General features: G+C 44.7%; 1 protein-coding gene across 3 annotated transcripts in view; it reads right to left on the bottom strand.

Moving 5' to 3' along the window:
- The window catches only part of LOC142584827 (potassium voltage-gated channel subfamily KQT member 1-like), a 528,313-nt gene that overhangs the window by 174,565 nt on the left and 328,953 nt on the right, over nt 1–24,795 (bottom strand). For all 3 annotated transcript variants that reach the window (XM_075695111.1, XM_075695109.1, XM_075695110.1), the window contains exon 2: nt 12,489–12,579. In XM_075695111.1, the coding sequence (XP_075551226.1) occupies nt 12,489–12,572 (84 nt within the window). In that variant the 5' untranslated portion in view covers nt 12,573–12,579. The remainder of the gene's footprint in view (nt 1–12,488; nt 12,580–24,795) is intronic.

Raw genomic sequence — 24,795 nt, 5'->3', positions numbered from 1 at the left:
CAACTAAGATGTCATTAACTCGCGTTTGTTCCCTCACCCAATCTGCTCTTTTCTTATCCCTTAACGTTACACCTATCATTCTTCTTTCCATAGCTCGTTGTGTCGTCCTCAATTTGAGTAGAACCCTTTTCGTAAGCCTCCAGGTTTCTGCCCCGTAGGTGAGTACTGGTAAGACACAGCTATTATATACTTTTCTCTTGAGGGATAACGGCAACCTGCTGTTCATGATCTGAGAATGCCTGCCAAACGCACTCCAGCCCATTCTTATTCTTCTGATTATTTCCGTCTCATGATCCGGATCCGCCGTCACTACCTGCCCTAAGTAGATGTATTCCCTTACGACTTCCAGTGCCTCGCTGCCTATTGTAAATTGCTGTTCTCTCCCGAGACTGTTACGCATTACTTTAGTTTTCTGCATATTAATTTTTAGACCCACTCTTCTGCTTTGCCTCTCCAGGTCAGTGAGCATGCATTGCAATTGGTCCCCTGAGTTACTAAGCAAGGCAATATCATCAGCGATTCGCAAGTTACTAAGGTATTCTCCATTAACTTTTATCCCCAATTCTTCCCAATCCAGGTCTCTGAATACCTCCTGTAAACACGCTGTGAATAGCATTGGAGATATCGTATCTCCCTGCCTGACGCCTTTCTTTATTGGGATTTTGTTGCTTGCTTTATGGAGGACTACGGTGGCTGTGGAGCCGCTATAGATATCTTCCAGTATTTTTACATATGGCTCATCTACACCCTGATTCCGTAATGCCTCCATGACTGCTGAGGTTTCGACTGAATCAAACGCTTTCTCGTAATCAATGAAAGCTATATATAAGGGTTGGTTATATTCTGCACATTTCTCTATCACTTGATTGATAGTGTGATTCCCTCGATAGTGTGCAAACAGAGCCAACAGAGTGCATACACAGCATAGTAACGCGTTTACTGTGAGTAGAAAAGTGTAAGGTTGCATCATATAGTACATCAAGATCATTTATCTCACAGACGTTACACAACGCTACAGAATTTACAAAATAAGAAACAGGATAGGCTTGCTCTTTTGCGTGTGAAAGTTATTAGTTTGATCTTAGCTGTATTCAAGGAAAGATTATTATCTTTGCACCATTTAGAGAAGGAAAGCAGGCCCGACTGCAAGGTGCGACAGTCATCAACAATGCGAATTTCCTTTAAAATTTTGATCTCATCTGAATGTAGAAGGAAAATAGTGTTCCGAATAACTGAATGAACGTCATTAATAATTTTTTTTTATTAGTTGTCCTAATCCTGATCTTTGACGGACACCGCTAGCTGCCATGTAAAAAGACGTTTGGTCATTGACGTTAACATAACATAATATATCAAGAAGATAACGGCGCAAGAGATTGACAACTGACGAGTCAACATAACCGTGCGTAAGCTTAATCAGAAGCAGTCAGTGGCATACTACATCAATAGCTTTGCTCAGGTCAAAGTAAATGGTGTCAATCATGAACTCACGATATCTGTGATAGTTGAGCGGCCGTGAGAAATCCATGGTGATTCGGAAAGAGTGAGTTCATCACAGTAAAACACATTATGTAGCGAAGAACAAGCTCAAAAAGCTTAGACGAGGCACAGAGAAGAAACATCGGGAGGTATTTCGAGACATTGGTTTTACAGGAAAAACGCGAGAAGTGTTCCACATGGGAGGGAAAGTGGAACCAGCGAAAGTGTTTTTAAATATAGATGTCAATACCGAAGAAAATATACTGTCATAAGCTTTAAAAATTTCGGAGGGGATGCCACCAGGGCCACAGGATGGGGAAGGCTTCAAGCGCTTTAAGGCATTCGTGGATCAGCTTTTCATCAAACAACACAGCACTATATGTAGCAACCATCGTGTGCTGCTGACTGACTCCAGCATTGCGACCTCCAGCTTGATATAATGATGAGAAACGGGCAGCAAAACAATCTGCGACTGCTTGGATTTCTACTCCTGTAGAGTCAAGCAGGCGAAAGCACTCCGCATGTATATCCGAGCGCTTACGGATGCACTTCCAAAGTTCCGCCGGCTGATCGTAGGGGCTCTTTTAAAAAGAATGCAATGTGTGAGTCATGATCCCGATTACGGAGGAGTTTACAGAGAGCCCGAAAAAAAGCGTACTTCTTCTCTTCACTCATTAGGCACAGCAATTCTACATTTTCGTTGGACGCGATCTTTATGTTTTAGGGCAAATATGAGTTCAGACGAGAACCAGTGGGTATATACACCGGGGAATGTATTTGCGCATTCTACTAAAAAAAGCTCCGTAAACGGATCTATTTGGTCATAGTAGTAGTAGTGGTAGTGGTAGTGGTAGTGGTAGTAGTAGTAGTAGTAGTAGTAGTAGTAGTAGTAGTAGTAGTAGTAGTAGTAGTAGTAGTAGTAAGAAGAAAAAGAAAAATGCTGCACGGTTTTACCCGCTCTGAGAACAAATTTCTCGACAATAACTTTCAAGACTATTGCCCAACGCTTTTTCGTCGCCGTCTGTACGTTATCCAAACGCCACTTCTTCTTTTCTTTTTTCATATAGCACACTGCGTACTTCAGCTGAACGTTGCTTCATTCGTGCTCATTAAGCCACAGCAATTCGAAAAGAAAAGAGACATTGCGAACAGTGTAACATCACACACATAATCGGAAAAGCGAGTTCAATACAGCAAAGCTTCTCCGCTGCTCGAGTCCTTCGTCGAGAGTTCCAGTAATTTGTCAAGGGGAATCCGAAGAAGCCGTTCCATTAGCACGTCATCAGTTGCCAGTAATGTCAGCTCTCAAATCAGTGCTGACGGTGCCTCCAAGGGGACGTCATGCAGTAGACTATTTTAAGTGCGCTAATTCAGTTCCTGACGTTTGGGATCATCCTTTATAGATATATTGAGTGCTGCTTGCTTTCCGTCGGTTTATGTAGGCGTTTTACGTTCATTGTGCTGCTTTCATCGCTCTACGTCTTTCTACCCAGTCTAATGTGTACAGAGTATCGAACCAGGACCACCCACGGTTGTCCTCTTAGCCTTTATGTGCTCCGTAGTCTTCGCTATCGCAGTGCGCTGGCTGCCCGCTGCTGCGTGACGTTTGCAGAACGTCACTTCGAGGAGCGCGGCTTTGCGCTTGCTGCAGCCTCCGCAGTTCTGTTCCTCACGCGTTCTGATAGCCGAAATTTGTCGGGCCACTTATCAACGGGCACTCTCGTTTTTTTTTTTTTTTTTACATCCAAAGGCTTATATGGCTTTTACGGAGAGTTTGCTTCATTTTACGGATTGCGATGAGTCGACTAAAATTAAAGCTTAAAAATTAATTAATAATTTTTTGTTACGTAGTGACGATTTAGCACTTGTCACCTCGTGGTTGCCACCACTGATGGCGTGCCTCCACAGGAACCGTCATCTTATTACAAAACGACTATTTTTAAATCTTAAAGTGTTTGTGGAAAGACCCGCTATAACAACCTTGCAGTTGCATGCCAAACATTTTGCTCGGCTACCCTACACACCTGTCATTAAAATTTCTCTCGCCAGAGTGCACGTATTTTCACTACTGGTCAATATTACGGTGTCATTGTAAAACATTCTGGTAATGTGAAAATTACGTACACGTTGAGTGGTCTACACGGTGTGAATAAAGTGCGATGGCACTATGCGTTCAAGAGACTATTGTTCCAGGCTAGCGACCTGGCACCCTGCAGAACCAACATTCACAGCTGCCTTGCAATTTCTTGGGCATAAGTAAATTCGAACACATCCGGCCACTCTGCACAGAACCAAGGCATCCTCAGCAAAGCTGAAGTGATAAGTTTGTAAAGTTGTCTCTGAATTATAATTGGCCCTCAGGACACAAAATACGAAATATCGTACCTTTCTGTATATATTGTCACGGTGTCACGAGAACGACAAAGAAGACCATCACCGATGAGACGAAAGAGACGACGTAGTGGGACGAGCCTAAGGTTGCACCACACTGACCGTAACGGCCATTTCTCCTGAATAGCCCCAAACACGGTCTCGTTTAACCTTTATATCTCGGCCGATTTCACTTTTGGTAGAGGTGCGGGTACACTGCGCAAGATGGAACTCCGCAGCGGGTTTGTGCTCGACCGTCCTATCATGCTGACAGACGACCTACGTCAAGCACGGCGTCAGCACCCGCGTCGTCAACATCCGCGACGCCGCCGTACCGTCAATCGTTTTGAACCGCACGCGCGACCCTGGCACCTTCTCCGGCGAAGGCACCGACAGAGTCGACGTCGAAGAATGGCCTGGCATGTACGAACGCATCGCTGCACACAACCTGTGGGACCCGACGGTGACGCTCGCAAATCGTGTCTTCTGCCTCCAGGGACCACCACCCATCTGGTATGACGCACGCAAATAACGGCTGACAAGTTGCGACTTATGTAATGAAAAACTACGCCACCCCTTTGGCAAGCTACCTGCTGGCAAGTGCGCCGCTGCGAAAGACCTATCCTGTCGGGCTCAGACAGCTACAGAGCCGTACTTTGAGAACATTCTTGATGTCCTAGCTCTTCGCCGCCGCGTCGATTCCAGTATTCCCGAAGCTGACAAGGTGATGGATGTTCTGAAAGCCATCGCCGAAGATGCGCTTCACTTGCTCGTTTTCATAGACTGCCCGACGGGTGACGAAACTATCCACGAGCGGAGGCGTTCCGAAACCGCAAAGAGCCGTCGCATCGCCAGACAGTTCGTGTGGCTTCCCCACACCGCTGCTACGTGGTCGTCCCTCCGGTCATCCACTACGGATAGCGTTGTCCGCATTGTGCGCCGCGACATCGAGGCTGCGTCGCCATCTTCTTTCGTGCTCCCTTCGGAGCATGCTCAATCGACGACTTCCCTCACCCAGGCAGTTGTCCGCAAAGAACTGGCAAACGCAGGCATTCAACCCATGTGCTCCGTAACCCGCCCTTCGATTAGACTTAGCGCCTCCGTTCATCGTCGGCTGCCGACGTTCCCACGCTATCGAGATCCGGTTAAATGGGGAACGCCTGACGACTACAAGCGCATACACTTCCATTGTAGCGGCGTGGGGCACATTCACCGCTATTGCACTTATCGTCAGCTCTTTTTTTCACGCTCCACGTTGTACTAACGCCGCAATGACAATCAACGCCCGCCACAGTACCCGACATAGCATGCCCTTCTGCACCCACCAGAGGCTAGAGCCGTTCGCCGTCGCCACATTATCGACGGTGACGAGAAGAAAGAGAATCAAGAGGCCCTGTTCTTGAAACTCAAGAGAGAGAGAGGAAGCCAAACAAAAGACAGGGAGGTTAACCAGAGATTATCTCCAGTTGGCTACCCTGTACTGGGGGAGGGGCAAAGGGATGCGTTAGGTGAGAGAGAAAAGAAAGGAAAAGGGAAAATATCCAACAACATACACACACACATGTACACGCGATAGACACGAACTGTTTCTGCGTGTGGGCACTGTCACGCAGTCTGCGCAGGCGTTCCTAGTGTTACCCAGTGTCACCGTCGAATCCTGTGTCACACAGTGTACAGTTAGTGTAAGATAAGCAAGTAACACACCCTAAGCTTTCTTTGTTGTTTTTAAACTCAAAACAACAAAGAAAGCTTAGGGGGTGTCACTTGCTAATCTTATTGAAATGCAGAAATTATAAATAAATAAAACGGGATGAAGAAAGTGGCGGCAGGTGGGATACGAAGCCACGTCTTCGCATTACTAGTGTGGTCCTCCTACAGAGCAGTTCACCGGACAATTGAACATTTTAGGGCGAAGCTGTATGCCTCTACCCGCCAATTCATTTGTCGTGTCCGAGGGAAAAAACTCAACGAATCAGCAGGAGGCACGCGCCGCCTGAGCCGCTTGGTTCCTTGCCGCATTATAATATGGCACTCACCTCCGCGCATTCACGGCTGCGGGGGTGCCGGCCGTGCAGTGGAAAGAAAAAAAAAGCAAACTTGCCTTCTAGCGGCAGCGCCGTCTGCGCGTGGGAAAGAAAAAAAGGAACCAGAAAGCTCGCCTTGGCGCACAGTGTTCGTCGCAAGCCTTTCCGGGTAAACATTACGGTTGCATAAGCTGCAGTTGCCGGGAAGCGGCCACTGTGGCATACGAAGCAGGCAGCGACGCAGCTGCACTTTCGTGTGTAAAAGAAGAACCCGCCTAGCAACTGCATGATTTAGGTTATGACAGTGCTATGGTAAGGCTACGTACAGTGACGGCTCCTGAAGAATAGCGTGAACACGAGGTGCAGCGAAAGTGCGGTTAACACCATATCTGTTGTGTCTGGTCCACTCTTTGTAGGTTCATGAAGTACCGTGGCGCAGGCCAAGTCGCAGAGCGTTCAGACGTCTTAGGCTAATAGTTAGGTAAAGGGCGTGTGAATGCCGCCATGTGAAAAATTTCAAGCTACGTCGCGATGGGTGATAGTTATAGGTGTCATATACAGCTTGCCTGTCCAACCCCAGCTTGGATTGGAATCCAATTTTTTTGGTGGACCCGGGTCTGATGCCTTTGAGCGTGGGTCGCCTGAGACCGCCAGAGCGTCTAAAACATGGTCGCTGGCGTGCGATATAGCGAGGCATCGCACTAAGATGAATAATATAAGCGAAACCACACCGTCATCTGTCTTTATTGCCGAGGCTTGCTTGTGGATCAAGAGATGAGGTTGAAGGAGACGAGAAACAGGTTTAGTCTACATATTTAAATCTCGCAACTGGCTCCATGGATATTGGAACACACTATATGTCGGGACACTTTACACGTGAGCACACTACATGTCTGAGCGCACTCAAGATCTCCGCTTTTAAGCCCTCGTTTTCCCTAGGTCCCTAGACAAGGGAATTCCGTGGCCTTATCCCGGCCAATCAGAATGGTCGAACTGTTTGCAGGACTCCGTCCGCTGGAATACTCCGCTTGTCAGCAGGTCTATAACCCAGGCGTCCATTCGTAACAGGCCTGGCAAAGCCACATCCTTTAGTCTATATATGAAAGGGCGGTGGAGCTGAGCCCAAAGACCGGGCTCACTTTCACTTCAGTTCAGAGTCCTGACTTTGAATTCCTAAAGCGCGTCAGGCGTTATGAAAGCCGTTTTTTTCTCCATCTTATAGACCTCTATTTCCTAATATCTACTTTCTAGGTCCATCGGCAAGAAATAGCTGGCATGCCTGGGACTGTCGGGAGAATCGTCGATACACGGTATTGAGTATACGTCTTTCTTTCTCACCCAGTCATTCTTGCGGCAGTCAGCACAACAGCGTAGACCATCGTCTTTCTTTTAACACAGCATTACTGGCTATGTCCAAGGGGCTTTTGATGGCTGGTAACGTCATCCTCGAGCATTTTCTTTCCTTGCTCTTGGATCGCTTCACATTCATGCGGCTCTACACGCTACGGGTTTTATTGATTCCGTCTGGGTGTCTCCTCCGTGGTTTTTCGGTTCTTTCTCAGTGGTGTCTGACTGACCCTCGAGGTCAATGAGAAGTATCCTTAAATTGCGGAAGTACATCCACAAGTTTATTACAAGTGCGCTGTAAGTTTATTACCGCGGGAGAGGCAACGAGATCCTCCGCTGGTAATAAACTTGCACTCACGTCAACGGGAGCTGGTAACGCCGAGTCATATTGCCGTCCCTCTTATACTTCAAAGCATTCGCGGAATTTTGCAATTTTGACGAAGTAAGCAACCGCTGGACCTTTTTCATGTGCCGTCGTTCCTTTCCAAAGTTTTTTAGTGGTGCTTCTGCTTGCCCGTGCATAACATTGACAAGACGTCTAGCTATAGCAACATGTTGAGGGAAAAAAGGCAGTGTCATCATTTTGCAAATATTCTGCAAAATTTGGCACATCGGGGCGTGGGGCCGGCACCGACATGACTGCACCACTCACACATTTGCTTCTGCATGTTATCTATCACACCGCCACGCGTCTACCTCATCAAAATGGCAGCACTGGCGCTGAGCCTCACACATCGGAGACTCCAGTATTCAGGGCAGAAAAGGGAAACCAGGATGACTATTACTACCGCTCGCGTTGTTTTTGTGTTCTCTTCCGCTGTCCCCGTCTTTATTTGCGGTCAATATATTATGCAGTAAACACCAACTAGGCCAAACTGAAGTTCTTCTGACTACTGTTACTATGCGTGCCCAGCCACCTTGTTGGGGGAGGGCCGACCCTTGGTCAGCGAACCCTGGGTAGACGAAGGCCATGTCTACAGTGTAAAAAAGGCGGACTAGATTGGTACAGCATGCGGGCGTGAAGCAGGCACCAACATGACTGTGCCACTCACGAATTTTCTTCTGCTAATGCAGATTGGTGACTATTCAAGCGAAGGTTCCACCTTTTATGCATTTATGTTGCCGGTTCCGCACCGAAGGTTAAGTGCTGATTCAAAGTACTGTGCTGTATGTTGTCATGCCACACGTCGCTTTGTTTTGCTCCACTGATATGCATTCTAATTTTTGCTTTTATTTCTGTGTGGTGAGGTGGGGCCCGTTCCTTTATGTTTTTGATATTTACAAATGACCTTCCCGACACCATTGCTCCTTACGTCAGACTGTTTGCTTATGATTTAAAAAAATTACAAGCGTTGCTGATACCTTTATTTTACAAAATGATTTAGCTGAAACAGAAAACTAGTTGTAGAGAATCACATATCCGAATAAACGCTCAAAAAACTGTTCACATGCGTTTCCCGAAGAAGCATATGCCAGCGGTAGTATATAATCTATCCAGTTATTCCCTGTAGACTCTTTCCGAGTATAAGTACTTAGGGATATTTTTCACATCATTTATGTGTTGGCCCAGGCAAGCTAATTTCATTGCAGCAAAGGCATGCCAAGTGCTAGGATTCTGATGGTGTGACACGAAGCTATTTCCCCAGCAGGCCCGTAATTCTCCGAAGAAAAGCTCTGTCAGACAAATTTTAGAGTATGGGGTGCATCATATGGACGCTCCCACGGATACCGACCGAGACTTGAGGCAGAAACTTGAGAGAGTCCAAAATATAACAGCACGGTATGTATTAGGTAACTACGCAAGAAAGCTCAACATTACTACCAGAAAACGAACGTTAGAATAGGCGCACTTAGAAAAAAGAAGACAAGCCTTACGCTTGAAGCTTTGTAACAATATATTTTCATGAATAAATAGGAATATACCACAATAAGTATATTTTTTGCCGTATTACATATCTACATGAATAGATCATGAGCTCAGGGTCACGGAATATGGTTGTAGAACGAATCTTTTCAAAATCACTTTTTCTTTTCCCGAAAATTCATTTCTGAATGGAATCGACTACCTGCAGCCGTAATTAGCCTACTTGATAACGCAGCTTTTGCAGCTGCTCTTTAATGTTATCTTCTGCCGTCTACTGCATTTGATTTTTTTTTCATTTTTTTTTACTTTTTGTTATGTAGTTATAACGTTTATAGGTTTTTGTTATTAGTTATATAGCTATAAAGTCGTACCATAACCGGTACGACCATACGCAGCGGTCGCACTATTTACGTGACATTACGCTGTCCGTAGCCACGCCAATGAAATTTAGATATTTATTTCACCTTCGTGGGGTCAACGCGACCGGAGGTCTAAACAAATAATCTTCATCAGCCTATCTTTATGTCCGCTGCAGGACGAAGGCACTCTTCAATTACCCACATCTTTCACTAGCTGATGCCAACTTACGCCTGCCAATTTCCTAATTTTATCACCTCACCTAGTTTTCTGCCACGATGGACAGCGCTTCTTTTCTCTGACCACTCATGCTGGAACTCTAATGATCCAGCTAGTTTCTACCCTACGGATTAGATGGCCTGCCCAGCTCCATTTTTCCCCTTAATGTCAACTAGGATATCGGCTATCCCCGTTTGCTCTCTGATCGCCACCACTCTCTTCCTACCTGTTCACGTTACCGCTGACATATTTCGTTCCATCGCTCTTTGGACAGTCCTTAGCTTGTTTTCGAGCTTCTTTGCTAACCTCTAAGTTGCCGCCCCGAATGTTAGCAGTAGTAGAATGCAAAAATTGTGCGCTTTTCTTTTCCAACGACAGTTGTCAGCTCAAAGGCAGTATTTGGTAATGCCTGCCGTATGCACAGCAACCCATATTTGTTCTTCTGTTAATTTCCCTCTTCATGATCCGGGTCTCCTGTGAGTAAGTGACCTAAATAAACGCACCCCTTTTCGTACCCTACAGGCTGACTAACAATCCTGATTTCTTGCTGAGCAAGGAATGAAACCATCAAACTAAACACATACACAGAGACAAGAAGTGCGCAGGACGATGCTGGACTCTTAACTGACTTTATTATTTACGGAAATCCGCAAGGTTCACACCAAACGCATGTGCAAGCACAAGACACCGTAGAAAGGTACGAGCTCGCGGAGCGCTTAGGCTTAGTGAATTCTCCTTCCCTTTCCAGGCTGTTGAACGTCGTCTTGGTCTTCGGCGTATTAATCTTCAGCCGCGTTCTTGCACTTTCTCGGTTAAGGTCCTCAATCATTTGTTGTAATTCTTCCCCATTGTCACTTAATAGCATAATATCGCCTGCAAACCGATGGTTGCTGAGATATTCGCTGTTGATCCTCACTCCTAAACGTTCCCATTCTAATAGCGTGAATACTTCTTCCAAGCACACAGTGAATAGCATTGGAGAGAGTGTCTCCTTGTTTAAGCTTTTCTTGATAGGTAAATTCCTATTTTTGATGAGGCGAACCAAGGTTGCTGTGGAATCTTCGTAGATATTTGCCAAAATGTTCACGTATGCCTCTCGTATTCCTTGATTACGCTATGCCTTTATGACTCCTGGTATTTCTGCTGAATCAAATGCCTTTCCAAATTCTATGAAAGCCATATAGAGAGGTTGATTACACTTCGCAGATTTCTCTGTTACATAATTGATAACAAACATGTGATCCATTTCATAGTATCCCTTCCTGTATCCAGCCTTTTCTTTGGGTTGATTGCAGTCATGTGTTGCCCTGATTAAAGTGGAAATTATCTAATTGAATATCTTGTACAACACTGACATGTCAAACATATATGTACACGTAAATAATTATGTCAGCATAGCAGTGCTGGTTGATTTATCATGACATTATACTTTCTGATCTTACGTATCTGCCTTTATAAAACACTGTGTACGTAAAGAGGGAGATAGAGAGAGAGAGAGAGATGAGAAAGGCAGGGAGGTTAACCGGACGATAGATATGCAGTTTGCTACCCTGCATTAGGGAAGGGGTAAGGGGACACAGAAAGATATTTAAAAAGTGCACGCACATGAACAGAGAGGCAACGGGGAAAAAAATTTGAAGCGCACACAGATAAAGGAACACAGGAGTGTCAAAGTCGTTCAAGCAGGTTGCTTGACCGGAGAAACCTCAGTCGCTCCATCGCCGCCTTCTGGAGTGAAGGTCGCATCAGCCGGCACTACAAGATTGCGCAGAAAGCGGCCGCTCATCGAGTGGTGCTGGCGCCGTCACGAGCGAATTTCTCTGAGCTAGAAATTAGCGATCTGCAAACGAGGGTTCACCGCGAAATATATTCTTCATTTTTCATTCAATGACGACCACGCTTAGCACGAAGGCTCTATAGCAGGGCGGAATCAATTTTTTCTGTCTCATCCATACCTGGGTATAGACGTGGTCTTCTAATTCACAGTATGAATATGATTAGAATCGGTATGGTAAGTAACGTTAATGACAGATATTTTGGTTACACCAATGTACGCGTATATAAGGTCGGCTTGCCGCAATGTGGGAGTACTTATAGCACGGTGAGTTCAAATAGTAAGGACGTAAGGATTGGCAAATTCTTTAGCTATCTTTTTACAAGCAATGAAAGCAGCAATGCACACGAATATTATGCAGGACGTTTCTTTAAAGTATTAAGAACTAAATGCGAAAAGCAAATGAGACCATGCGATAGAGCAGGGACCAAGATTACCTGCCCATTGTGCCTCATGTCTCTTCCGTTTCTCGATTTAAAACTTACTAAAACAGTATCCGAGCACACGAAAAGGCTTATAAATATTACATTGTTTCGATTATGTCTGCTGTCATATTTAAATTAGAAACCATAACTTATTTACATACATTTCCGATATGCAAATTTGTAAATGATGGTAATTTCCTGCGTCGAAGATTTAGCAATTATTTCCTTACGGTAAATGCGGATCAATAACGCTAACAAGACATGAAATTACTACTGCTTTTAACAAAACAGAAGGAGCTGCTTAGGATAAGCACTCTTGTCTAAAATTTTTTTTTTCAGATTGATAATTTCTTTGTTCATCATTGTTAATTCAGCTCAGGTGCTGCATATTTGGGTCTTGATGTGGTTGTGAAATATACTGACGAATGGTGCATATTCATTTGCAGAATAGGTGACACAACCTCAGCACTCATTTGGACATAGCATGCTGTATTAAGGACTCATTTACACTTCCGTAGATGATAAGTGCTCGCACAGAAAATTGTGCTGTGCAAAGGGAGGCGACTTACCATTCGCAGCAGTATGGCACCGGCTAATAGTTCGAAGTCTTTGATTGTTGAAAAAACACTTAGCACCAGACACGTGAAAACCATTAAAAATCTGAAACGAGACAAGAAAAGAGGAAGACAGGCGTCAGTGCGCACTTTTTCTGACGTGAGCAAAGAAATTCGCGAAATAATGAAAGTCTCAATGAGAATTTCATGCCACGCTCGACAATTCTCCTTATTCGAGTATGCTGTCAAAATGGTCATAACGTTCTAGCTCAATCTATATTAACCATTTCCAGTTCGCCAGCTTACCAAAGTCGCATTCGCGATCTCGGAACCAAACTTAAGTAAACGTTTCCATGCATATAGTTAAGCTATTTTGCAAGCGACGCAATGACAGGCAGATGCAGTCAAAGATGCGGAATGCACAGCTTCAAATTGAAAGAACCGGGGATTGCTCTTTGCAAGGAAAGCGCTTTTAAGGCGATCAGCAAATACAATAGCCATTTCCTTTGCCTGGAACGAGTGCTAAACGCGTGTCGCAAATTCGTAGACTTTCTGATGTAGTTAAAATTCTGTGCTGTAATTGAACCGCACACATTGGTGCATATCATTACATTGCGTAGCGAAGTTCTAGAAATCAAATCTTGCCGCTGAATGCAGGTAACAAGAGTTCGTGCTTCTTGTACTGTTCCAATGCTTGTGCAGCTCTATAGAAATATGAATCCTGCCTAGAAACGCGAAAGTTTGCAATAAAATGACAACTCAGCTCGTACAAATCACGAGCACATGTAGTGCGTTCACACACACGTTTCAAAGGGTACATGGGTTCAAAATAGAGAAAGGTGGGCAGGGAAAAATCGTTTCACATGATCGGCCAAGACTCAAGTTTTAGGAAAAAATCATGAGCCATTCCTCTTTGCGAAGGTGCATGAACAGCGAACCTATTTAGCACACGACACAGAAGTGACACAGAAAGGTGGGCAAAGGTACGAACCCATCTATTGCCCTGATTGGTGGTCACCGTGACGACAGGCACGCACACACATTCTAATATCACCTGTGTTAATAAATACGCAAGCATTTCCATGCCTACCCAACGAGAAATTTGTCCTGCGCGTAAGAGAATAACTGACTCATACCCCATTGAGGAATGCCTCACACCCCCGTAAGCAAGCAAACAAAAATGTTATCTACCTGAGAATCTGCTGATCTTGAAAATGGTGCCAATTGAAAACTAACCTATAGAAAATGCACATCCAAGTGATGAGACGTATAAGCTTTTGCATAGAATGAAGCTATTAAGCATCTAAATCGGCAGCTGAGTTTTCGCAAATGCATATTTGTTGACGGAAACTTAAAATCCACGCAGCCTTAGCCATAAACAGCTTCGCTGTGAAATTAGTCGGCTAATGTCGTCACCACGCCGGCAACAGCGTCGCTTTTTTTCCATTTACTCAGACCTAAACACTTACGTACATAGAACACACACACACACACACACACACACACACACACACACACACACACACACACACACACACACACACACACACACACACACACACACACACACACACACACACACACACACACACACACACACACACACACACACACACACACACACACACACACACACACACACACACACACACACACACACACACACACACACACACACACACACACACACACACACACACACACACACACACACACACACACAAATACCAAGACATCTTTGATAATGCACTGCAAAGCTATCTTCAGCTTTTCTCTTCTTATTTTTTTCTTTCGGCTTCTCGTGTTTCTAGGCATGAAGATAAAGGATTTTTTCGAGCGTAACGCCAGAATTTATGGACCTATCTGCGCTTGCGCATCTCCCATGATTTTGTCTACTAAATGGACGAGTAATATTCTCCAAATGACAGACCTATTCAGCTGATTGCAACAACAATCATTGTTAAATTCAGAATACACCATGTAACGAAGGAAAGCCCCGACATTCTACATTTCACAGCCCCCATTAGCCAGTTCTCGTATTGCCCAATGTTAATCTCTCGTTTTAAGATTGACAGCGCCATCATTGTACATACATTGTTACATACTAGGTTTTATAAACACTGTCTTAAGTTCTCTAATCGCCTACCTCCTCACAAAAGAAAACAAATAGCATTGTCTGGCGTTCCGCGGCAATTGACCACAACTTTGTTCACTAAATCAACGAAAAGAAAAGGTGTTTCGCGCGTCTTCCATATGCTGTATGTCCAGCCTTACATAGCATTGTTCGCATCATAGAGCGAAGAACAAAACAAACATGGGTCTTTAACCACTTAAGTGGTCTTAAGAAATGTACTTTCTGTCTCATCAAAGTGCACCTATATAACCACTTGAGTCTAGGCAACAAAACAAATTGCTCGTCATTAACGTTACTTATCAAGACTGCCGCTACCATCTGAAATCATTCTGTGGAAAAAATATTTCCGCCGCACGTCTCCAAGCCAAAAATATGGGGCTCCCCCCAGAGTGCAGCGTGACGTCAAAGCGCGAAGAACGTCGGCATTCTTTCACCTCGAAGTTACTGGTCTAACGCCAACAAGAACACATGTTGCGGCAGGGTGTTGTTGCGGCCTCTAGCGAATATATCTTCCACATATTGTAAAAATCAGATTTGTGTGTGCTTGCAGTCGACATCGAGCTCACAGGGGTTCTGAGACCCCGCAGGGACCATCGTTTGCAAATTTCGCTCTGAAAGTTGCCTAGCTTTGAAGCGAAATGCATTTGAATGAGTAACAATACGTGTATCAGTTGGGTAAGCAGAGTTACGTGCGGTACAATGGCAAAGGTTGGAAACAGGGTGCTTCAGGGCATGCTTTCTGTCCTGTACTGTGACAAATTGGCAGCAGTGCAGGGATTCAGAGGTAGAGAACTTCAGCTGCTCCATTTGTATATCTGTTTATGTATATTCATACATATTTATTTTCCATATCTTAAAGCTTATATCTCTGTTTCTCTAAGTATATGTGTTGTACAAGGAAAAAATAAGGAACGGGTAATAATGAATGAATAAAGCAATAAGATTAATGCAATTAAAATCAGTGTGGCTAATTTAGGAACATTGTCGGTACATTTAGAGACTCTTTGGTCTGCTTAACAGAAGATTTTTCAGTTTATCAACCGACAAAATTCTTTAGCGACGTGACAGAACCATTGCCAGCACTGCAACGACTTGTAAGTAAAGAAAGTTGCTTTCGAAATTGACGTTTTAAAACACGCCTTGTTCTTCAGAAGCTACAAGAACACGGCCAACATTACGGTGCGTAGGCTATGTGACCATGATGAAGCAAGCCAGGGTTATACCTGCACGCATGTAGGACATAGGCTGCGGTTGATTGCGCCGAGGCAGACAGGCTCGAGATTATGCTCCCGAAGGGCTCGCCCTTGTTTAATGCATTCTCCGTGGAACCCACTAGAATGTGTCTTAATGCTACGAGCGCTGCAATTTCGCTAAGTATACGTTTGGTGGGTGAACGTTCGCCCACGTCTCCATAATTTAGGTTACGAAAACTTTTTTTTTTTGCAATATATTTTACAATGGAGCCTAATAATGCACCGGGTGAATAATAGCAGATGTAAATTGCAGAAAAGCGTGCACATGGGATCCCCTGGTCTACGTCTCGCGAACCTGAACTGAACGTCACCGTTTCTCGTGGCATTCCGATAAGTCGATAGCGCTAGGAGCTTTCAGGCCAATCAAGGGCTGCAACTTTATATTTAACCTCTATGAAGTTCGCCTAGTGGTCACTTGCCGCGTTACCAACACGACGAAGATCGTATCGCACGCTAATTTAGTTAATTCGAGAGTGCCCAAAATTAGACAGTTCGCCGGCATAACACACGGACCAAGTGAGCCTTCCTGAATGGAAAACCAAGTGACTCGTCTTCTTTTTTAACCATGTTGGGTTTGCAATCTTAAAATGCGAAGGCACGCATAGGATTTTAGCTGTCATCATGTATCGCTTTTTGAAAGGCATTGCTAAAGTAAGTCAAGTACACAGTGGGGAAGAGTTGATTGTTTATTCCTCACGTGCAAGGACAACAGGCGAACCTGAAACGTTGCAGTAGATGGTTTACGCCTGGTCAGCTTATATTATGTCGTTCCAAAAGCCCCAACCTTATCGAAAAAAGAAAAGAAGCAAGAACTAAACTTAGCATCGCTAACTCTCTAGCACACTTAGATTGGGATTATTGTAACGTCTCCACAGCTGCGACCACGTACCTGATGGACGACCTTGAACACTTTCAGTTATCAAACTAAAGTTTCGATATCTGGTATCCCTTATGCGATTCCGAAACTAATGTGACGCGCTCGCGTACGCAGAAAACTAATGTCTAACAAACGGAAAATCTGACTCTTAATGTGGGCGAAGTTCGCCTACAGTTTGATACCACGAAGAATTGCGCCACACATGGTGCGCTTCATCCTTCTCATTCCAGCACAGCATCCGAATGCTCTCACCGTTATGCTACGTTCCCTCGCACGTTCTTGGCAAAGCCGTTCTTCGAAACCTCTGGCTACTGCGTCACGTGCCACTTTCTCGCATTCCTCACTCTTGTCAGTTAGTGCTTTGAGACGCCAAGCCACGCGACAATCCATTCGGGATCGGAAAGAAGGATACAAACTACACTCGCAAACTGGGATACAAAGCGTAAGAACGATACAGGGACGAAGCAAGAACACGGGACGGCTTCGTCCTTCGGGAGGCTTCGTCCTGGTGGCGTTGTTCCGCTATGTATCCCAGTTTACGATTCAACTACCAACACGCCCAAACTTCTTCCCTGACAAACTACACTGCCATCGGGATGGGCCCACGTGTTTAGGCCTGACGATAGTGCCACCAAAGTGGCGAAAGTCAGCATATAATGCGATCGCATTGGTATCGTTCGACAGTTGTAGCGACAATTTAGCGACTTTGGAACAGATTTAACGAAAATGGAGTGACTTCATTGTGTCAGTTAAGCGACACGCTCGACGAAAAGTTGGCAACGCTGAAAAACGTAATCGTAATAAAAATAACACTATCACGACAGAGAGTTCAGCCAGCATCTAACTTCTGTCTATGTCGCTACCCATATGCTCTACAGGGTGTCCCATGTAACTTGATCCAAACATTAGAAGATATGCAAATGCCACGTAGCTGTACAGAACCAAGGTAATGTTTGCCATTACTTGGAGATACTCAGATGATTATTTTTTCATTCCACATAATTAAATAATTAGTTCTAATTAATTAATCAACTTCTCAAATATTATAGTTAGACAAAAGTATCAATGTGAAAATTGTAGAACGACATGAAAAACTCCTACAGCTGCCAGTCGCGCGGCAGTCTTGCATGTATTTGCGGGCTTCTTTCACGATCGTAAAAACGCTTCTATGTTGCACGTATCGAGCAACAGAAACCTGTACTGCAGTTTTCATGTTGCTCTACAATTTTGTCATTGCCACTTTTAATCTAATTATGATATCTGATAAATTGAATAATTATTGAAGACTAGTTATCTAATTAAGAGTAACGAAAAAAAGTAATCTGAGTGTCTCCAAACGACGGCAGACAACATTACCTTGGTTCTCTTCAGCTACGTGTCATTTGCATCTTTTTAATGTTTCGTTCAAGTTACGTGCGGCACCCTGTATGCACTCTGTAGAATAATCGTTTGTGCAAGAGCCATCCATCCACGTGGTATACCTCAACGTGCGGCTTGTAAGTCACATCACTGAACCTGCCTTTTTCATTCACGTGAGCCAATGGAAGCGATCAATTAACGCCGTAAGGATATTTTATTCATTCTGGGAAAAATGTGATGACGCACGAATACACCCGTCCCCTCGTCTCAGCGACGCACAGTAGCCGTTGCGCCACTGAAACCCCATTAATCACGATCATTACCTACTACCTCTGTACTAGGTTCTGACTACTTCATCTCGCCTTCAAGAATATTTAGTTTAAACGTTCTGAACCTCAAGCGTTCCCGAGGAATTCCCGTCCTTTCCTGTCTCAGCCGACGTGCATGAGAGAAGAAAACATCAGCTCAAGAGTTGACGTGTCGGAGCGCAACCGTTGGGGAGAGGGAGGGGGAGGGGGGCTGCGGTGCGTCGCGTCGCCCGGTGACGGCGGAAGAAACGTGCGACGTAAATAGAAGCCCACGTATACGTCGGGCGCGCCTACAATACTCGCGTTGTTGACGCTTATAGTTACCCACGAGGAAGGACGCTAATTTTCCTCGCTGGAATAGAAGCTTGAAAATAGGAAGGCGTTTTTTCTTATTTTCTTTCTAGGCATGCACCCGGGAGAACGGCGGCCCTCGCACCCTTCCCAGGCTTCGGCGTCGTGTAAGCTGTGGAAATAAAGGTGCACAGACGAAGTGGAGGCGGCACCACACCGGCACTCATCTGTGTTTAGAGAGTGCCTGGGCGCGAGCAGCAGAATTCCTAAATACAGAAGAAAAAATAAAGGAGGAGATAAAGAAGGGGGGTAAACAAGAAAAAAGGAAGGAAAGGAAAAGAAAAATGAAAGAAACGAAAGCAAGAGAACGAACGAAGCAAACAATCAAGAAAAGAATGCGAGAAAAAAGAAAGACGAAAAAGAAGGAAGAGAGAAGGAAGGAAAGGAGGCAGGTTAGGAGGCAGCGGAAGGAGCCAAAAAGGCCATCTGCCCTCTCCGCCTCCACTGCGCGCGGTACAGTCGCATCGTACCGGGAAAGCCGACTTTGCAGCGCTAGCTCGTTCATTACCCGCGTTCCCGAGGTGCCAGGTTGAACTGAGTGACTGGCTCACTTTCGCATCTGTCCGGCTGCGCTTCGCTCGCGTCCGCCTTGAGCCGAGATTCGTTAAACCTGTCCCGCTTACGACTGCGGCTGCCCTATCTGTTTTTCTATCGTTTTTGCCTTTAGGGAGCGCATCTTATTACGTGCACCGGCTGTGTCCTTCCGAGCTTCCGAGGCGCACCTCGACTGAGGGTGTGGCCGGACTTGCGAAATTTGTCTCGGGACCCGCCTGTGTTGAGGTGCTCTGTGTCACTGTAAATTATTGGATGAGGGACCCTCAAACGTATCCGTTTGTATTTTTATGTATCTCACTATTCAGAAGCATTTGTTGGCAAACGGCCCGATGGGCCCCTACGGAAGTGTGCCACCAGGAATAAAAGTCGACGTTTACCGTTCTTCCTAAATAAAGTCGACCTTCGAAGTCACATTCACAGCGAAGACAGTTAAAATGTGCACCGCCGTTGCGTAGAACATACCATGTGCAACATCGGAGGCAGAGCCTCACCAGCCACTGACGTCGCGGACGATTACGCTATTTTCCAAGACAACGTTGACCTACAGCATGTACAGAGCGGCGCACAGAGGATACGGACACAAGAAAGAACGATGGGACGCCCAAGGCCGTGTGTCCTTTCTTGTGTCCTTTATGCGCAACCGTGTACATACTTGTGACATACCAACGGGCCCAAATAGACACATAATACACTATACAGCTTACGCATTTTTGTACGTAGGCGTACGTGGGCACCACGTGCTTCCGAACAGCGCTCCCAAGCACCGAGGCGACTCGGTTTATTCTGCGACACCCGTGCTCCGTAAACATGTCTCGCCGTTACCGCGGCAGCTGGTCCTATCCGACGTGACAGTGAGTACAAGGCGGACGAGCGAGAAACACACCGCGCTGTGAATTCTCGTTCAGGGTGCGCCGCCCCGTATACGTGCCGTGCTCATTGTCAGCGTGCGCAATCGGCTCGTCCGGGCCTCTGCGTTTGTACGCGATGTATTTTCACCGCATCAGACGCTCCAGGTCCGCTTTCTAGCCAGTGTCTCAGCCCTCCCTGGGAGTCCAAGCTCGCTCTTTGGGATGAAAGACCCGAGCCGAGCCTCTGACACCTGAAGTGACGCTTTCGCAAGCCTGTTTCACGTGCTCTCGTTAATTCGCAGTGACGACAGGCACGGATCGTCACTGCAGGCGGCATGAACCAGGCTCGCTTTCTCCCTGAAGCCATGTACATAAGTCGCGTAAAGCGCTTTTGAGAGGATGGGGAAATATAGTGAGCTGCTCATTCTCGAAGAATGCAAAGTTCGATTCGTGCGACAAGATATGTTCGTCTACTCGGATACTATCACCGCGAAGTAGCCGTCCATGCTTGTAGGTGAAAATGTGCACGCTATTTTTCAGCGCTGTCTCTCTCTCGTTTTTTTTTTTTTATCATTACACTCGAGTAAATGCTGGTGGCCTTTAGACTGCACAATACAGGACATGAGATAATGCAGTTTCTCGATGAATCAGGAATATTTGATAGCTAATATATGTATTGCAACATTGGTTACGACGTTCTATTTGTTGACTTTGTATCTTTAACATTTCTTAAAATTGAAATTGAAACGTTATTTTCAAGAACATCAGAAATATACGTACAAAAATATTTGGACCAATAGCCTAATGTGGCTAATGGCCGGTCCAGTGCAATATACAACAAATTTGCACAAGTCAGCTAGAGAATAAAAAGAAAAAGAAATTAAAAAACATATACATTCATATATATATATATATATATATATATATATATATATATATATATATATATATATATATATATATATATATATATATATATATACATACACATACATACACATACATACACATATGCATGCGCATATATAAGTATAGTAAGTATATATAAGTATAGTACGTAAGGAACAGATAGTGAGCATAAATCTCAGCCATGTCTGTCAACAGACTCGTAAGTCCACAGGTCTTGCATAGACAGACAAAATGACTTACATGCTAAGCCGAAATTACATGCAGTTTTTGTTTCAAGGGGGATCATGTTCCAAATTTTAGTTCCATTAAATTCTATTAATCTTTCCCTACCAACGTTGCAACATTTGAGCAGGTTAAAGTTACCTTTTGAGGCATGACGCGTATTGCATATAGGAACGGAAAATAGATAAACAGGAATAGGCAAGTTTCTATTAGTTATATTATTGAATGAAACAGCAATCTTTTAGTCGCGCAACATCGGAACTGAAAGAACGCGTTGCGATTGAAAAATGTTACGCATAGATTGATCGTGGCTTATGACTCTCAACATTCGCTCTTGGAGTCGTTCTAGAGGTTTTATATATCTAGTGTACGTAGCACCCCATGAATCCAGGCAGTAACTGATGTGACAGTGACATAGTGAAAAGTACAGTGTACGAAGTATAGCCTGTGGAAAATATTGGCGAGCTTTTATTAGAGTATAGCATCCATAGGCTACCTTTGCGCATACATTCTGCACTTGCTCATGCCAGTACAACTTCTCATCAAAAATGATCCCTAAGTATTTGAAAGAAGGGACTTGTTGAATAAGAATATTGTTCAAGGTTAGGTTAAGAATTGCAGTATCAATATGTTTCCTGCGAGAGTGAAATACAACGTATTTTACTTTTGCACAGTTGATGGTACGCGCATTTCGCGCGACAGTACAATCGACGACCTTGCGATCAATTCACAATGTTCTCAAAAGTTTCGTTCATGCCACATTGCAAATGCAAAGTATAGTGAGTTAAAGTTGCCATACCGGCCCATGATTTGCAAAACGTGGACAAGAAGAAAGCAGGAACCATCATTTCGGCAAGTGTACTTGCATTCTTCAAGGCGACATGTGCACTCCTTTTTTTCCTATTTCCAACTATCGGCAACAGCACTTAGCTATTTTTTTATTGTGCTGCTTGTTCTTTTTTCCCTTTTTTGTTATTGGGTTGTCAAGAATATTCCAACCTCCCCGCCTCCCTTTTCTTTCATTCGTTCCTTTCTTTCGTTTATATAATTATGTATTCTTTATTTTTCCACGAGCACCATCTTGTGCTGCTACTTTTATTCTCTCTTTCTTTCAGAGAGACGAAAGTTCATTGACCTCCAGTGAAGCAAATTGTCCCCCCCCCCCCTCCCCTCAACGCCCGCCGCCGTCGCGAAGTCCACTTCCACGAAAGGAGGAACCTAGAGTGATACGTCGACCGGCTGACACAACGGTGCTACCACAATTTCCTCCTTTACGTCGAGGAGCACATCCTTCTCAATTCTACACCCTTGCCGCTAACACACCCTCGGTCGTCACCTCGCCCACTCACCTCACCCTCTCTCCCCTTTAGAAGAAGCTTGCCTATATATACGGTGCCGAGAAGGGCATATGCTGCCTTAAAAATGGCGAGGCCACCTGTCGAAACATTGGTTCCTGCTTTCGTCTTGTTCTCGTTTTGATCATCGTCTTGAAGTTCCGTCTCCCGCATTCCCCGTGTTTTTCAATGCCTATGATGTGAATCATTCGTTTTAAAAGCTATTTTTCTTGCAAACATACTACACGAGAGTTTAACTTATTGCAGTTGTATGATACATTGCCTGTTGCACTTTAAAACACCTATTTTACGATATATAGGATGTCCCAACTCTCATGCGCCAAGATTTAAATATATGCAAATGTCACGTAGCTGGGCAGAACCGCCAAACCAATGTTGTTTGCCGACACTTGGAGATACTCCAATTATTTTTTGATTCCGTCTAATTAAACAATTGTTTTAATTAATCAGTCAACTTCTCAAATAATATAATTACATGAAAAGTGTCAATGAGAAAATTGCAGACCAACACCAAAAAAGTCGCAGTTTACCTTGAAGGGCGAATTATCGATTGCGATAGCAAATTAGTAGAGAGCCGTACGACGTATGGATAGCACTTTTATCGTCCTTATGAACTTGTAAACATTCTATTGCTAATTAAATTACAAGCATGGTGTCAGCGTGCACAGCAAGCATGAGCACACTACACTGTATGAACGCAGACACTCGCTGTAGAAACGCTGGCGTGAGGAAGCGCGGCAGCAGCACCAAGCGAAGTGATCTTCGTGCTATCTATCGCTTCAAAGCAATCTGAGGGCCGAGAACAAACAGCGCGCACAAAGCTGCGAGTCGTCGACGTACCTAGACTCTGACCCGAACGGAGGTCGCTCTCAAAATACGGTCGCGCGACTGCGCGCAGCCACCACATACGCGGTAGCCCCGGGGGTTGAACGCTGTCCCCTCTCTCTCCCCTCCCTCGACGCCTCGCAACGTTGGGCGCATCGCGCGAGACGCAAGACGGTGCGCCAACATCACCGCTCTCCTCTCCTTCGCGCGGGCGAGATTGAGCCGCGACCGTCGGCTCCCTCGCGCGCTTTCGCCCGCACATACAGCGTAGTGCACGCGGCGATGGTGTTATCGCCTTCGGACTTCATACGAAACATCACGGCGACGGCGACGTCATAAATGCGCCTGGAGTGTTCATATAGTTACTGGCGCAATAAAACTCCCAGTACAGTTTTGTGATGCTCTGTGCCTGCTACATAAAAATGTTTTTCGAGCGTGAAAGCCCACGAATACACGCAAAATTGCCGCGCGACAGGCGCTCGAAGAGATTTGCGTCTCTTCGTGGGCTTCTTTCACGCTCATAAAAAAAGACTTTTCTGTAGCACGTATTGAGCAACAGAAAGCTGTATTGGAAGTTTTTCATGTTGCTCTACAATTTCTCATTGACACTTTTCATCTAATTGTATTTAAGAAATGGAATAATTTATGAAGACAAATTATGTAATTAGGTGGAATACAAGAAATAATCTGAGTATCTCCTAACGACAGCAAACAACATTACCTTGGTTCTGCATATCTACGTGGAATTTTCATATATGTAAACCTTGGAGTCGGCACACCCTATATAAAGGGGCAACAAAGAAACACTAAATTATTTTAGGTTGAATAAATATTCCTTTTGAAAACTGTATTGCCGTTATTTTGCTTCGAAACTCTAGCGCTTGAAGGTCAGTGGGACGTAACTAATTTCATTTCTTTTATTTTGGCCACTGTGCTTCAGTAAAAGTTATTGAAACTTGATAAATTCGCTTCTTGGTTCGTTTAGAATGCAATGTACACTGTCCTTACCAGAAAGAAATTAACTAAAGCCGAGCAGATGCTGTGAAATTCTCTGATGTCATGGAGAGTTTGTGCGGGTACTACAGGGCAACATCTGCACCCCTATTTCGTGTTGACGTCATTTCTGGCTTACCTAGCCTTATCACAATGCAAAAGTGAACTTGGAGTAATGCCAAATCCTATTATACGGGTGCAGCATATTATTTTTCTATATAATGTCCCTTTACGGAACCACAGTAAGAGAGAGAGAGAGAGAGAGGAATAAATAAGCGAAGCATAAGAGAAGCAAAGAGATTAACCAAAGGAGGCTTGCTACCATACCATTTT

Source organism: Dermacentor variabilis, chromosome 6 (genome assembly GCF_050947875.1).
Source record: "Dermacentor variabilis isolate Ectoservices chromosome 6, ASM5094787v1, whole genome shotgun sequence".
Classification (NCBI taxonomy): Eukaryota; Metazoa; Arthropoda; class Arachnida; order Ixodida; family Ixodidae; genus Dermacentor; species Dermacentor variabilis.
Note: the sequence above shows the minus strand (reverse complement) of the source record. Positions and strands in the feature narration are given on the sequence as shown.